This window comes from Entelurus aequoreus, linkage group LG27 (genome assembly GCF_033978785.1).
Source record: "Entelurus aequoreus isolate RoL-2023_Sb linkage group LG27, RoL_Eaeq_v1.1, whole genome shotgun sequence".
In the NCBI taxonomy this organism is placed as follows: domain Eukaryota; kingdom Metazoa; phylum Chordata; class Actinopteri; order Syngnathiformes; family Syngnathidae; genus Entelurus; species Entelurus aequoreus.
The window spans coordinates 10,436,551-10,453,899 of record NC_084757.1 but is presented as its reverse complement, the minus strand read 5'-3'; the positions used below and the strand labels follow the sequence as shown (position 1 = coordinate 10,453,899).

Sequence of the window (17,349 nt, the reverse complement as noted above, 5' to 3'; positions counted from 1 at the left end):
CCCACCAACGTCACCAACAAGGTGGTGTGAATGGAGGGGGCGGAGTCAGTCATTGTCATGCATTCAATGTATTTCAAATATCTCAGCAGTAAAACTTGTTTTTTTTGGCTTTTGTGTGTAAATTCATACCTTTTTTTTTTTTTATATGTTTCACATGACGTCAGCTTCCATCTCATCACGTGGGCAGTGACGTCACGTGTTTTCTCACGGCCACACCGACACTTGCCCGCGAGTCGTGAGACTCGCCGTTCGTTTTGGCGCCGCGTGTCCGTGACGTCACGGGACAGAACCGGACATCTCGGCGACCTGGATGCCGCCACGCGCACGCGCACACCTCGACGCTGCAGTGCGCGGGAGCGTGCATCTCTCCGACGGCTACACACACGCACGCCGCAGAGCCGACCGAGCGGACGCGGGGAGGCAGCAGCCGCGGTGGCCGACGGGAAGCTGCGGTTGGAAGGTGACTGCAGGGGGATCGAAGCATCTGATCAGGTGACCACACTTGCACAAAAGACCGCCCAAACCTCACTGCAACGTCAACGCGCGTGTGTGTGCCACCAAAACGATGTATTAGTAATAATCGATTTATTTGTATTTTTATTGATGAATCGCTTACGTGCCCAATCCCATGCATGGAAGTAACTCATTATTACCTTTTGTGGTAAGACACGCCCCCCAACCCCCCCTTGCGAGGTGCGCATGTAATGCAGGTGTATATGGCCACATGGCAGGTGACGTCACACATGTGCAATTTGCTGCAGGATGATGATGAGCTCGCCGTCAGACAAGATGAAGAAAAAGTGGTCGAAGGACAGTCTCACGCTGCTGCCATGTTTTTACTTTGTGGAGGTACACACACACACACACACACACACACACACACACAAAACTGTCTTGTATTTGTTACCTTCTTGAGACCTCCGAATAATGCCTGCCTCTTTAGGACCAGCCTTTCTAGATATCTAAAGATGTGTATTTACAACATGAATAATATATGCATACTGTGCAAATATAAAAAAAAACTTGTTGTGAAAAATGAGATGGAATTTCACAAGAAATTGTAATAAGTATTATAATAAAAGTCGTAATTTTACTCGACGCAAGTCAAAGAAAAACTGAACATTTGTGCAATATTATGATCAAAGTTTACTCAATAACAGTCGCAGTTTTTTTGGCGATTTTATGAATAGAGTCGTAATTTTACTCGACAAAAGTCACAATTTTATGAGAAAAGTTTAAACATTTTGGCAATTTTATAATAATAATCGGAATTTTTACTCCAAAAATGTCACTATTTTACAAGAACAAAAATATTGGCAATATTGTGATACAAGCCATTTTGCGTTAACATTTACATGAAGTAATACTTTTACGTGAAAATATTGCAATATTACCAAAACAGAAAGATTTTGAGAAATCGTTCCCAATTTTTAAAGAAAAAAGTCGACAGAAAAAGACTGCTTTTCGCTAATTAATAATTATTTTTTAGATTTTTTTTGTTTGTAATTGGTTTTCAATCTTCATTATTTACTTGAAGTTATTACAGTATGTCTCTATATACATATTTATTTAATTTTGGCCAAAGGTGGCACATTTCAAATTCTTACACACACTTGTTAACATATGTTGGCCAGAGGAGGAGCACTTTTAATATTTTACACACACTTGTTATTTCATATGTTGACCAGAGGGGGAGCACTTTTAAAAGCGACACACAGTCAATTTGAAAAATCCCTCCTTTTTGGGACCACCCTCATTTTGATAGATGTCACCACAAATGAGACATTGTCAATTAGATGCAATCTACTAACTAAGATACTTTTCCTTCTTCATGTCTCATGAAGGGTAGAAATACAAGATCACGCACACACACACAGACACACACACACACACACACACACGCACACACACACAAAACTGTCTTGTATTTGTTACCTTCTTGAGACCTCCGAATAATCCCTGCCTCTTTAGGACCAGCCTTTCTAGATATATAAAGATGTGTATTTACAACATGAATAATATATGCATACTGTGCAAATATAAAAAAAACTTGTTGTGAAAAATGAGATGGAATTTCACAAGAAATTGTAATAAGTATTATAATAAAAGTCGTAATTTTACTCGACGCAAGTCAAAGAAAGACTGAACATTTGTGCAATATTATGATAAAAGTTTACTCAATAACAGTCGCAGTTTTTTTGGCGATTTTATGAATAGAGTCGTAATTTTACTCGACAAAAGTCACAATTTTATAAGAAAAGTTTAAACATTTTGGCAATTTTATAATAATAATCGGAATTTTTACTCCAAAAATGTCACTATTTTACAAGAACAAAAATATTGGCAATATTGTGATACAGGCCATTTTGCGTTAACATTTACATAATGTAATACTTTTACGTGAAAATATTGCAATATTACAAAAACAGAAAGATTTTGAGAAATCGTTCCCAATTTTTAAAGAAAAAAGTCGACAGAAAAAGACTGCTTTTCGCTAATTAATAATTATTTTTTTGATTTTTTTTGTTTGTAATTGGTTTTCAATCTTCATTATTTACTTCAAGTTATTACAGTATGTCTCTATATACATATTTATTTAATTTTGGCCAAAGGGGGCACATTTCAAGTTCTTACACACACTTGTTAACATATGTTGGCCAGAGGAGGAGCACTTTTAATATTTTACACACACTTGTTATTTCATATGTTGACCAGAGGGGGAGCACTTTTAAAAGCGACACACAGTCAATTTGAAAAATCCCTCCTTTTTGGGACCACCCTCATTTTGATAGATGTCACCACAAATGAGACATTGTCAATTAGATGCAATCTACTAACTAAGATACTTTTCCTTCTTCATGTCTCATGAAGGGTAGAAATACAAGATCACGCACACACACACACACACACACACACACACACACACACACACACACACACACACAACATTCTTGTATTTGTATTCACTTCTTGAGACCTCCGAAAAATGCCTCCCTCTTTAGGACCAGCCTTTCTAGATATCTAAAGATGTGTATTTACAACATGAATAATATATACATACTATGCAATTATATAAAAAAGCTTGTTGTGAAAAATGAGTTGGAATTTCACAAGAAAAAGGTCACAATTTCACCAAAAAAACTTAGAATTTTGGCAGTGTTATAATAAAAGTCGCAATATTACTCGACACAAGTCAAAATGTTACAAGAAAAACTGAACATTTGTGCAATATTATGATAAAAGTTGGACTTTTACTCAATAACAGTTGCAGTTTTACAAGAACAGCTTAACATTATGGCGATTTTATGAAAAGAGTCGTCATTTTACTCGACAAGTCACAATTTTATAAGAAAAGTAAAAAATATGTTGGCAATATTATAATAATAATAAGAATTTTTACTTGGCAAAATTTTGACAAAAGTCATAATGTTACTTAAAAATGTCACTATTTTACAAGAACAACAAAAAAATTGGCAATATTGTGATACAAGTCAGAATTTTATATGACAAATGTCATTTTGCATTAACATTTACATAAAAAAGTAGTAATTTTACGAGAAAATATTGCAATGTTACAGAATCGGAAAGGTTTTGAGAAATCGTTCCCAATTTTATAAGAAAAAAGTCGACACATTGTGAGAAAAAGACAGCTTTTAGTTAATTAATTTTTTTGTTGTTGAATTTTTTTGTTTGTAATTGGTTTTCAATCTTCATTATTTACTTCAAGTTATTACAGTATGTCTTTATATACATATTTATTTATTTTTGTAATTAATTTTGGCCAAAGGGGTGCATTTCAATTCCTCACACACACTTGTTATTACATATGTTGACCAGAGGGGGAGCACTTCAAATTTTTACACACACTTGTTATTTCATATGTTGACCAGAGGGAGAGCGCTTTTAAAAGCGACACACAGTCCATTAGAAAAATCCCTCCTTTTTGGGACCACCCTAATGTTGATCGATGTCACCAGCAGGGGTGCAAATGAGACATTGTCTATTAGATGCAATGTTATTGGGACCATGATTTATGTCATCACATGTTCACACCTCCTCATATGGAAGATGCTTTTCTTTCTTCATGTCTCAAGAAGGGTAGAAATACAAACACACATTCACACATTCTTGTATTTGTTACCTTCTTGAGACCTCCGAATAATACCTACCTCTTTAGGACCACCCTTTCTCTCTCTATATATATAAAGATGTGTATTTACAACATGAAGAATATATAAATACTATGCAAATATTAAAAAAAACTTGTTGTGAAAAATGAGTTGGAATTTCACAAGAAAAAGGTCACAATTTCACAAGAAATTGTAATAAGTATTATGATAAAAGTCGTAATTTTACTCGACGCAAGTCAAAGAAAAACTGAACATTTGTGCAATATTATGATAAAAGTTGGAATTTTACTCAATAACAGTTGCAGTTTCACAAGAAAAGGTTAACAAGACTTTTATTTTTATTGTCTGCATTTTAATTTTGCTTTTATTTTCTTTCATTTCACTTTTTTACTCGACAAAAGTCACAATTTTATAAGAAAAGTTTAAAATGTTGGCAATATTACAATAATAATCAGAATTTTTACTCCAAAAATGGATTAACTGGCTGGAATATAAAGACAATATAACATACATCCATAAAAGTGCAATATATTTATCTGTACAGTAATCTATTTATTTATATCTGCACCTTATTGCTCTTTTATCCTGCACTACAACCAGCTAATGCAACAAAATTTCGTTTTTATCTGTACTGTAAAGTTCAAATTTGAATGACAATAAAAAGGAAGTCCAAGTCTAAGTCTAAAAATGTCACTATTTTTACAAGAACAAAAAAATTGGCAAGATTGTGATACAAGTCAGAATTTTATATGTCGCCATTTTGCGTTAACATTTACATAAAGTAATCATTTTACGAGAAAATATTGCAATATTACAGAAAGAGAAAGATTTTGAGAAATCGTTCCCAATTTTATAAGAAAAAAGTCGACACATTGTGAGAAAAAGACTGCTTTTAGTTCATTTTTTTTTTTTGAATTTTTTTGTTTGTAACTGGTTTTCAATCTTTGTTATTTACTTCAGGTTATTACAGTATGTCTCTAGATACATACCGTATTTTTCGGACTATAAGTCGCACCGGCCGAAAATGCATAATAAAGAAGGAAAAAAAACATATAAGTCGCACTGGAGTATAAGTCGCATTTTTTGGGGGAAATTTATTTGATAAAAGCCAACACCAAGAATAGACATTTGAAAGGCAATTTAAAATAAATAAAGAATAGTGAACAACAGGCTGAATAAGTGTACGTTATAAGAGGCATAAATAACCAACTGAGAACGTGCCTGGTATGTTAACGTAACATATTATGGTAAGAGTCATTCAAATAACTATAACATATAGAACATGCTATACGTTTACCAAACAATCTGTCACTCCTAATCGCTAAATCCCATGAAATCTTATACGTCTAGTCCAGGGGTCGGCAACCCAAAATGTTGAAAGAGCCATATTGGACCAAAAATACAAAAACAAATCTGTCAGGAGCCGCAACGAATTAGAAGCCATATTACATACAGATAGTGTGTCATGAGATATACATTAAATTGAGATGACTTAAAGGAAACTAAATGAGCTCAAATATAGCCACAAATGAGGCATAATGATGCAATATGTACATATAGCTAGCCTAAATAGCATGTTAGCATTGATTAGCTTGCAGTCATGCAGTGACCAAATATGTTTGATTAGCACTCCACACAAGTCAATAACATCAACAAAACTCACCTTTGTGTATTCACGCACAACGTTAAAAGTTTGATGGACAAAATGAGACAGAAAAAGAAGTGGCATAAAACACGTCCTAGAAAGTCGGAGAAAGTTATGCATGTAAACCAGGGGTCGGCAACCCAAAATGTTGAAAGAGCCATATTGGAGCAAAAATACAAAAACAAATCTGTCTGGAGCCGCAAAAAATTAAAAGCCATATTGTGTCATGAGTTATGAATTGAATTAAGATGACTTAAAGGAAACTAAATGAGCTCAAATATAGCTACAAATGAGGCATAATGATGCAATATATACATATAGCTAGCCTAAATAGCATGTTAGCATCGATTAGCTTGCAGTCGTGCAGTGACCAAATATGTCTGATTAGCACTCCACACAAGTCAATAAGATCAACAAAACTCACCTTTGTGTATTCACGCACAACGTTACAAGTTTGGTGGACAAAATGAGACGGAAAAAGAAGTGGCATAAAACACGTCCTAGAAAGTCGGAGAAAGTTATACTTGTAAACAAACTATACGGTGAGTTCAAGGACCGCCAAAATTAGTAGGACAAAACGGCGCTCGGCAAATACTCAAATCAGTGAAGCATGTTTAATATAAACAGTGTGTTTTATAACAATTAGGGAGGTTTGTGTCATGTTTGTCCTCCTACGAAAACCATATTAAAACAAAAACTTTTTTTTTTTCCCTCATCTTTTTCCATTTTTCATACATTTTTTAAAAAGCTCCAGAGAGCCACTAGGGCGGCGCTAAAGAGCCGCATGCGGCTCTAGAGCCGCGGGTTGCCGACCCCTGATGTAAACAAACTAAAGGTGAGTTCAAGGACCGCCAAAATTAGTAGGACAAAACGGCGCTCGCCAAATACTCGAATCAGTGAAGCATGTTTAATACAAACAGTGTGATTTATAACAATTAGGGATGTTTGTGTCATGTTTGTCCTCCTACAGAAACCATATTAAAACAACATTTAATTTTTTTTTTCCCCTCATCTTTTTCCATTTTTCATACATTTTTGAAAAAGCTTCAGAGAGCCACTAGGGCGGCGCTAAAGAGCCGCATGCGGCTCTACAGCCGCGGGTTGCCGACCCCTGGTCTAGTCTCTTACGTGAATGAGCTAAATAATTAAATAATAATAATAATAATAATAATAAATAATAATTTTATATTTTACGGTAACGTGTTAATAATTTCACACATAAGTCGCTCCTGAGTATAAGTCGCACCCCCGGCCAAACTATGAAAAAAACTGCGACTTATAGTCCGAAAAATACGGTATATATATATATTTTTTTAAATAAATAAAGGGGGCACATTTCAATTTCTTACACACACTTGTTATTACATATGTTGGCCAGAGGGGGAGCACTTGAAATTTTTACACACACTTGTTATTTCATATGTTGACCAGAGGGGGCGCACTTTTAAAACCGACACACAGTCAATGTGAAAAATCCCTCCTTTTTGGGACCACCCTCATTTTGATAGATTTGCAAATGAGACATTGTCTATTAGATGCAATGTTATTGGGACCATGATTTATGTCATCACTTGTTCACACCTCCTCATATGGAAGATGCTTTTCCTTCTTCATGTCTCAAGAAGGCTAGAAATACAAGAACACACACACAGTTCATATTAGTGTATGTCACATGACTGTGGCGTGCCGCTCGCAGCTGCCCATCGTGGCCTCCTCCATGGTGTCGCTGTACTTCCTGGAGTTGACGGACGTCGTGCGGCCGCCGCAAGTCGGCTTCCGTTGCCACGACCGCGAGCTCAGCAAGCCGTACGTGGACGGCGGGGACGAGATGATCCCGCTGCTCATGCTGCTGAGCCTCGCCTTCGCCGGCCCGGCCGCCTCGGTAACTATCAGGGCCGGCGTCTGGGGGTGGGGGTCACGGCGGGGGTGGTGTTTCCTGACGGATTGTGTGTGGCGGCAGATCATGCTGGTGGAGGCTTTCGTTTACTTCCTGCAGACCCGGACCAAAGTGCGGCGGGCGGAAGGGAGCATTAACGCCGGAGGCTGCAACTTCAACTCCTTCCTGAGGAGGACCGTGCGCTTTGTGGGTACGACGCGTCCTAAATACGGTAGCACAGTAGACCTAAGTATTCATTGATAACAAGGCAGATGTTTTTTTATACTAAAACCCAAAAGCAGTGAAGTTGTCACGTTGTGTAAATGGTAAATAAAAACAGAATACAATGAATAGCAAATCCTTTTCAACTTATATTCAATTGAATAGACTGCAAAGACAAGATATTTAACGTTCGAACTGGTAAACTTTGTTATTTTTTGCAAATATTAGCTCATTTGAAATTTGATTGATTGATTGACACTTTTATTAGTAGATTGCACAGTACAGTACATATTCCTTACAATTGACCACTAAATGGTAACACCCCAATAAGTTTTTCACATAAATATATTCATGGTAGAACCATGCCTGCAACATGGTTCAAAAAAGCTGGCACAAGTGGCAAAAAAGACTGAGAAAGTTGAGGAATGCTCATTAAACATTTATGTGGAACATCCCACAGGTGAACAGGCAAATTGGGAACAGGTGGGTGCCATGATTGGGTATAAAAGCAGCTTCCGTGAAATGCTCAGTCGTTCACAAACAAGGACGGGGCGAGGGTCACCACTTTGTCAACAAATGCCTGAGCAAATTGTTTAAGAACAACATTTCTCAACCAGCTATTGCAAGGAATTCAGGGATTTCACCATCTACGGTCTGTAATACCATCAAAAGGTTCAGAGAATCTGGAGATATCACTGCACGTAAGCGATGTTATTACGGACCTTCGATCCCTCAGGCGGCACTGCATCAAAAAGCGACGTCAGTGTGTAAAGGATATCACCACATGGACTCAGGAACACTTCAGAAAACCACTGTCCGTAACTACAGTTGGTCGCTACATATGTAAGTGTGAGTTAAAACTCTACTACGCAAAGCCATTTATCAACAACACCCAGAAACGCCGTCGGCTTCTGCTTGGGCCCGAGCTCATCTAAGATGGACTGATCCAAAGTGGCAAAGTGTTCTGTAGTCTGACTAGTCCACATTTCTATTTTTTTTGGAAACTGTGGACCAAAGAGGAAAAGAACCATCCGGATTGTTCTAGGCACAAAGTGTAAAAGGCAGCATGTGTGATGGTATGGGGGTGTATTAGTGCCCAAGACATGGGTAACTTACACATCTGTGAAGGCACCATTAATGCTGAAAGGTACATACAGGTTTTGGAGCAACATATGTTGCCATACAAACAACATTATCATGGACGCCCCTGCTTATTTCAGCAAGACAATGCCAAGCCACGTGTTACAACAGCGTGGCTTCGTAGTAAAAGAGTGCGGGTACTAGACTGGCCTGCCTGTAGTCCAAACCTGTCTCCCATTGAAAATGTGTGGCACATTATGAAGGCTAAAATATGAGAAGGGAGACTGTAGAACAACTTAAGCTGTACATCAAGCAAGAATGGGAAAGAATTCCACTTCAAAAATGTGTCTCCTCAGTTCCCAAACCTTTACTGAGTGTTGTTAAAAGGAAAGGCCATGTAACACAGTGGTAGGGATGTGCGTATCGATCCTGTGGTATCGATATATCGATACTCACACGCTACTCATTTGGCATCACTTTTATGAAAAAAGTATCGATACAAACCAAAAAACGGCGTGTGGGGGGTGCAAGCATCACTTTCAGATGTTTTAAATTCAAATAATTTCCACACAGGGGAATTTACTGTTAGTTGAAAATTGCTTGAGTATTTAAAACAAGATAAGAAAGAGATACAATTTGGAGATTCTTCATCTTTGCATTACAGTTTTATTTTTTTCCAAGAAAATCTTGAATATATGATAGAATGTGATTTTGGTTTTAATCTGTAACACGATTTCTTACATTTCGAAAACATTAGCCTATTTCATATTTCATTAATTGCTAATTATATCACAAACTTTAAAAAATAACTGCAGCTTCTTGCAATTCGGATTTGACTGTTAATTGGAAAGCCCTAATATTTAATTATTATTATATATAATATATAGTTATTATTATATATAATATTTAATTTATTTTTCATATTTATGTTATTTATTTTAATTTTACTTTTATTATATATTGACCATAATAAATGTGGTATAAATGGTCTGTATTTGTCTTGTGATTTGTCTTAAATAATAACAATAGTAATAATATTTTTGACTGACAAAAAATTGCCAATAAGAAATTATTGGTATCGGTATCGATGAAAATGCAAGAAAAAGTATCGGTATCGTATCGAATCCTAAAAGTGTGGTATCGCCCATCCCTACACAGTGGTGAACATGCCTTTTTTGCAATGTGTTGCAGCCATTAAATTCTAAGTTAATGATTATTTGCAAAAAATAACAAAGTTTACCAGTTTGAACGTTAAATATCTTGTCTTTGCAGTCTATTCAATTGAATATAAGTTGAAAAGGATTTGCAAATCATTGTATTCTCTTTTTATTTACCATTTACCCAACGTGACAACTTCACTGCTTTTGGCTTTGGTAATTAAGGGGATTTTTTTTTTAGGGAGTACCACTAGATGAAGTTTGAGAATCCCTGGTCCAGAGTGATGTGTGTGTGCGCAGGTGTGCACGTGTTTGGTCTTTGCGCCACGGCGCTGGTCACCGACGTCATCCAGCTGTCCACGGGCTACCACGCCCCGTTCTTCCTCACCGTGTGCAAACCCAACTACACGCACGTCGCCTGCGACACCAACGCTTACATCACCAAAGACATCTGCTCCGGACACGACCACCACGCCATCGCGGCCGCCAGGTGAGCCATTTTCCGTCATCCCGCCGGTTTTTTTTTTTTTTTGGTTTCTTAACACTCTTCCGCCTCCACAGGAAGACGTTCCCATCCCAGCATGCGACTCTGTCGGCTTTTGCCGCCGTGTACGTCTCCGTAAGTCGGACCGAAACCCCGATCGGAGAGCAGTCGGGTCCCCTAGAACCGCACCGGTCACGTGGAACACTTCTCTTTCCGCCCCTTTGCAGATGTATTTCAACTCCACCATCTCGAACAGCACCAAGCTGCTGAAGCCCGTGCTGGTGTTCTTCTTCGCCATCGCCGCCGCGCTGACGGGCCTCACCCAGATCACGCAGCACCGCAGCCACCCGGTCGACATCTACGTGGGCTTCCTGATCGGAGCTTTCATCGCCGCCTACCTGGTGAGCTCACCTTTTGTTGCCAATAGGGAGAACAAGTTAAAGTTAAAGTACCACTGAGAGTCACACACACACTAGGTGTGGTCTAATTATCCTCTGCATTTGACCCATCCCCTTGTTCCACCCCCTGGGAGGTGAGGGGAGCAGTGAGCAGCAGCGGTGGCCGCGCTCTGGAATTATTTTTGGTGATTTAACCCCCCAATTCCAACCCTTGATGCTGAGTGCCAAGCAGGGAGGTAACGGGTCCCATTTTTATAGTCTTTGGTATGACTCGGCCGGGGTTCGAACTCACGACCTTCCAGTCTCAGGGCGGACACTCTAACGCACTGAGGGCCGCACACTGACAAATCAAAGCAAGCGGGGGCCATTTTGATATTTGTTTTTTAAAAAACCAATACAATATATTAGGGATGTCCGATAATATCGGCAGGCCGATAAATGCGTTAAAATGTAATATCGGGAATTATCGGTATCGTTTTTTTTATTATCTGTATCGTTTTTATTTTTTATTTTTTATTTTATTTTTTTTATTAAATCAACATAAAAAACACAAGATACACTTACAATTAGTGCACCAACCCAAAAAACCTCCCTCCCCCCATTTCTTTCTGTTATCAATATTCTGGTTCCTACATTATATATCAATATATATCAATACAGTCTGCAAGGGATACAGTCCGTAAGCACACATGATTGTGCGTGCTGCTGGTCCACTAATAGTACTAACCTTTAACAGTTAATTTTACTAATTTTCATTCATTACTAGTTTCTATGTAACTGTTTTTATATTGTTGTACTTTCTTTTTTATTCAAGAAAATGTTTTTAATTTATTTATCTTATTTTACTAATTTTTTTAAAAAGTACCTTATCTTCACCATACCTGGTTGTCCAAATTAGGCATAATAATGTGTTAATTCCACGACTGCATATATCGGTTGATATCGGTATCGGTAATTAAAGAGTTGGACAATATCGGAATATCGGATATCGGCAAAAAGCCATTATCGGACATCCCTACAATATATGTATAACAAATATACATGTAGGCCTCCACTCAGGCTTGATCCCAGGGACCCCAAAGGGTTTTTGTCAAAAAAATATTAAAAATGTGTCATTATTCAGTATTATTATTTTCATTATTATTCAAGTTTAAAATCTCTAGATCAACATTAGGTCTAGCTGTCCATATAATGTTTTTAAAGATTTAAGTTGTATGCTTTTTTTGTCAAAGAAAACCCGTTTTTTTAATGGAAAAAACACAAAATATGCAATATTTTCACCCAATAATTTTTTTTAAATGGAATATTTGAGATTATAACATAATTTGAGCCTTAAAAAGGTCAATAACTCATAACACCGTTGAGTTTAATTCATTGTTATTTATTGAGCAATGACACTTAAAATCAAATCACACTAAAATTATTGGGGATCTCATTAAAGTGTTAAAAAAATAAATTATAATTTTTTTTTACCGTTTACTTTTAACACAATAATCTCCAGATCAACTTCAGATCCATCCGTCAATTATAAGTTTTAATGTTGTTTATGTTTTTTGTTTGTTCGTTTTAGGCCCTTCTTTAAAAAAAACAGCTTAGTTTTTTATATGGCAAACACAAAATATGCTACATTTTCCCCCAAAAATATCTCAAAGTGGAATATTTAACGTGACGTGATTGGAGCCTTCAATAGGTCAATAATTCATAATGACATTGATTTTGATACGTTATTATTTTTTAAAGAAAGAAACAGCCTGCATGGCAGCTTTGTGTTATTAGAGTAAACATTGCAACATTTTCTTGTTACATTTCACCTGTTTGCTCTTTTATACCACTTTTTACATCGTATTTTTTAAATGTGCCGTGGGGCCGTTAAAACATGACCTGCGGGCCGCAAATGGCCCCCGGGCCGCACTTTGGACACCCCTGCTCTAACCACTGAGCAGGCTGAGCTGAACAAGCGATGGATTCTGGATCTTGTCGCCCAGACAACCTTTAAACCTCTTAAGGCCCAAGCTGTTTGTTTACATTGCTTTTTTTTAATTTATATTTGCTATTTGGGATTATTGGACCCTAATTAGAATAAAAAACTAAGAATCATCTTTTTAAATTATGTACTTAGTCCATAAGTACACAAACGTGTACTTCATGTTTAGTGACATGCTAATTCTTATTTTTAACACTTTTTTTTTAGGGATGTCCGATAATGGCTTTTTGCCGATATCCGATATTCCGATATTGTCCAACTCTTTAATTACCGATACCGATATCAACCGATACCGATATATACAGTCGTGGAATTTGGACAACCAGGTATGGTGAAGATAAGGTACTTTTAAATTTAAAAAAATAAACAAGATAAATAAATTAAAAACTTTTTCTTGAATAAAAAAGAAAGTAAAACAATATAAAAACAGTTACATAGAAACTAGTAATTATGGAAATGAGTCAAATTAACTGTTAAAGGTTAGTACTATTAGTGGAGCAGCAGCACGCACAATCATGTGTGCTTACGGACTGTATCCCTTGCAGACTGTATTGATATATATTGATATATAATGTAGGAACCAGAATATTGATAACAGAAAGAAAAAACCCTTTTGTGTGAATGAGTGTGAATGGGGGAGGGAGGTTTTTTGGGCTGGTGCACTAATTGTAAGTGTATCTTGTGTTTTTTATGTTGATTTAATAAAAAAAATAAAATAAAAAATAAAAAACGATACTAATAATTTAAAAAAACGATACCGATAATTTCCGATATTACATTTTAACGCATTTATCGGCCGATAATATCGGACATCTCTACTTTTTTTTCCAAATTCCATTGTATGTTATACTCTTCTGACACCACCAGATGGCAGTATAAGTGTCCACATAAGCGGCCATAAGACCCCAATTCAGTAGTGTGCACAATTTTGGAAATAAGAGCTAAAAGGTGCTGTCCACGCATGTGGCCACTAAGCCTTTAGAGCAGGGATCGCCAAACTTTTTGACTTGAGGGCCGCATTGGTTTCGAAAAATTTGGCCGGGGGCCGGGCTGTGTGTATATATATATATGTATATATATATATATATATATATATATATATATATATATATATATATATATATATATGTATATATATATATATATATATATATATATATATATATATATATATATATATATATATATATATATATATATATATATATATATATATATGTATATATATATATGTATATATGTATATATATATATATATATATATATATACACATATATACACATATATATATATACACATATATATATATATATATATATATATATATATATATATATATATATATATATATATATATATAAAAACACAAAGGCTATTTCATCCCTATAAAAATCCCTTTAAGAGCAGGGAAACCTGCAACACAGGCTTATAGGGATGAAATAGCCTTTGTGTTTTTTCCTGACCTAATGTGTATATATATATATATATATATATATATATATATATATATATATATATATATATATATATATATATATATATATATATATATATATATACACACACACATTAAGTCAGGTATATATTAATATATCTATATATATAGATATATACAGTATATATATACACACACATTAGGTCAGGAAAAAACACAAAGGCTATTTCATCCCTATAAGCCTGTGTTGCAGGTTCTTCAGGGGATTTTTAAAATCCCCTGTTTGGGGTCACCCAAACAATTTTGTGGAATAGCCTTCATTTCTAAGAACAAGAATAGACTGTCGAGTTTCAGATGAAAGTTCTCTTTTTCTGCCCATTTTGAGCGTTTAATTGACCCCACAAATGTGATGCTCCAGAAACTCAATCTGCTCAAAGGAAGGTCAGTTTTGTAGCTTCTGTAACGAGCTAAACTGTTTTCAGATGTGTGAACATGATTGCACAAGGGTTTTCTAATCATCAATTAGCCTTTCTGAGCCAATGAGCAAACACATTGCACCATTAGAACACTGGAGTGATAGTTGCTGGAAATGGGCCCATATACACCTATGTAGATATTGCACCAAAAACCAGACATTTGCAGCTAGAATAGTCATTTACCACATTAGCAATGTATAGAGTGTATTTCTTTAAAGTTAAGACTAGTTTAAAGTTATCTTCATTGAAAAATAAGGACATTTTAATGTGACCCCAAACTTTTGAACAGTAGTGCATATATATATGTATACATATATATATATATATATATATATATATATATATATATATATATATATATATATATATATATATATATATATATATATATATATATATATATATATATATATATATATATATATATATATATATATATATATATATATATATTCTGAGCGCGATGATGTCACGTTATCGATGGTAAAATGCATTTTTAGACAATATGATTTGCCTGAGCGGCTAGGAGACACCGAGAGAAAATGGATTAGAAAGGACAGATTTAAAAAAAAGAATAATAAAAATAAAATAAAAAAATTAATAAATGTTTTTTTGTGTGTTTTTTTACTTGGGACTTCCCGCGGGCCGGATTATGGACGCTGGTGGGCCGCATCCGGCCCGCGGGCCGTAGTTTGGGGACCCCTGCTTTAGAGGTTAAACCAAGTTGTATCCTCCTGCAGGCTTTTCACGCGGTGGCCAACTTCAAGTCCTCGGACATCGCCCTGGCTCCGCCCCCTCCACCCGTCTTGACGGACCCCTTGCGAGCGCTGACCGAGCGAGGACACGAGTCGGTGTACCAAAAAGGCCCCGCCTCGGCCTCCGAGAGCAACGACGAGATAGCGGCGGCGCCGGCCCCGCTGGAGTGCCGAGACGGCGCGGGGCCCCTGCAGAGAGAGGTCGCGTCCATGGGGTCCCTGAAGAGGGCCAGCGTGGACGTGGAGCTGCTGGCCCCCCGCAGCCCCATGGCCAAGGAGACCATGCTGACCTTCAGCAACACTTTGCCGCGAGCCAGCATCAACATGGGCGAGGGGGCGCCCGGTCCCGTCCAGCAGATCCAGCCGGTCCAGTTGCGTCTCAAGGCGGTCCACGTCCCGATGGACCCGGTCTCTTCGCAGCGTCTGTTGACCGAATGGAAGCAGAAGTCCATGGAGATGCGAAGCCAGAGCACGCGGGACGAGAACGAGACCAGCGAGGACGGCTCGGAGGCGGACGACCGAGGATCCCAGGTCCCCATCTGCTTGTCCGGCAAGACCTCTGCCTCCGGTCGCAACCGCACGCCCCCTCCGAGTGGCGCCAAAGCGGTGGCGACCCCAAGACCGCCTCAGATCCCGGAAGCAGGGCCGCCGCCGGTATCACCGAAGAGCTCTGTGGCCCGCGCCAAGTGGCAAGCCATCCGAGAGAAGACGGGCGGGGACACTTCAGGCCGCGTCCCCGCCAACCAGCCGCGCCTGATGCAGGTGGTCGCCATGTCCAAGCAGCAGGGCTTGCTGGGGTCCTCGTCTTCGGCGGAGAAATCCTCAGAAACGGACTCCACCTGCTCCGGAGCCTCCTCCTCCGCCGCCGCCGCCTCTCCGCGATACCGACAGACGCCCGAGAAGCAGCGGGAGGGAATCGTCACCGTGGACGCCCACGCCTCCCACCACCCTCTCGCCCAAGCGCCGCCCTCCGAGCGAAACGGCCGTCCCTGGGAGTGGGGCGGCGGCGACCTGCGCGACACCTACGACCTCAACAGCCTCCAGCGAGGAGACTCCGCCGCCTGCGGCAGCAGCTTCCGGCCGCACCGCTCCCCCGGCGCGCCGCACTCGGCTTCGCCCCAGCCGCAGTTCGAGGTGCTGACGGACGCTCAAAGGAAGGAAATGGCGATGAGACGCAAGACGGCGCTGGTTCTCCTGGAGCGAGACGGCCATCACGCCGACGAGGACAACCACTTCAAGAGTTTCCAAAGCCGCAGGATGAAGGATTAGGCTTTCAAAATAAAAGGGATTATCGGAAGCTTCCACCGCTTGGGGTGACACACAGTGGGCGTGGCCTGCTAAGGACCGCCCACCGATTGTACAATGGCTGTTTTACCTGTGTTGTGATCGCTCCGTTGCCTTGGTGATGCTCAGCATGTTTGTGTGTGCGCCTGCTGCTCTCTGATTGGTGGAGGTGAATATCGTGCAGTTTTTTGTGACATCATTGTTGACGGCGAGTGAGTGGGTGGGCGGGGCTATGACTAAAAGGAGACAAATACAGGAAAAAGCGGTGGAATTTTTGTGTGAAAATGAACTTTGTGTCGCTCATGTTGACTTTCTGACCGGCGGTTAAAATGTGTTAATTTAACATTTCAACACATTTTTAAAAAAATAGCTTTTTAGCTTAGCTTTGTGACAAACTCCGGACTTATCATGCAGTTTTAAGA

At 38.5% G+C, this 17,349-nt stretch overlaps 1 protein-coding gene across 2 annotated transcripts; it reads left to right on the top strand.

Moving 5' to 3' along the window:
* Nucleotides 1–20: 20 nt before the first annotated feature.
* plppr3b (phospholipid phosphatase related 3b) lies at nt 21–17,067 on the top strand. Of its 2 annotated transcripts, XM_062039260.1 has the most exons (8): nt 194–492; nt 762–849; nt 7,472–7,657; nt 7,736–7,862; nt 10,411–10,600; nt 10,672–10,729; nt 10,822–10,995; nt 15,629–17,067. In XM_062039260.1, exons 1-8 carry the CDS (start codon nt 311–313, stop codon nt 16,910–16,912), a joined length of 2,289 nt encoding a protein of 762 aa, XP_061895244.1. In that variant the 5' UTR covers nt 194–310; the 3' UTR covers nt 16,913–17,067. The 2 variants fall into 2 exon arrangements, with proteins under 2 accessions (XP_061895245.1, XP_061895244.1); XM_062039261.1 differs by lacking the exons at nt 7,472–7,657; nt 7,736–7,862 and having other exon boundaries at nt 21–492.
* Nucleotides 17,068–17,349: the final 282 nt, after the last annotated feature.

Bases quoted from the DNA above. Each gene is read 5' to 3' on its own strand.
- plppr3b (XM_062039260.1), top strand. From the start codon at position 311: ATGCCGCCACGCGCACGCGCACACCTCGACGCTGCAGTGCGCGGGAGC. The intron at 493-761 runs GTGACCACACTT...AATTTGCTGCAG, and splicing joins GGATCGAAGCATCTGATCAG to GATGATGATGAGCTCGCCGT. The intron at 7,658-7,735 runs GTAACTATCAGG...GTGTGGCGGCAG, and splicing joins TCGCCGGCCCGGCCGCCTCG to ATCATGCTGGTGGAGGCTTT.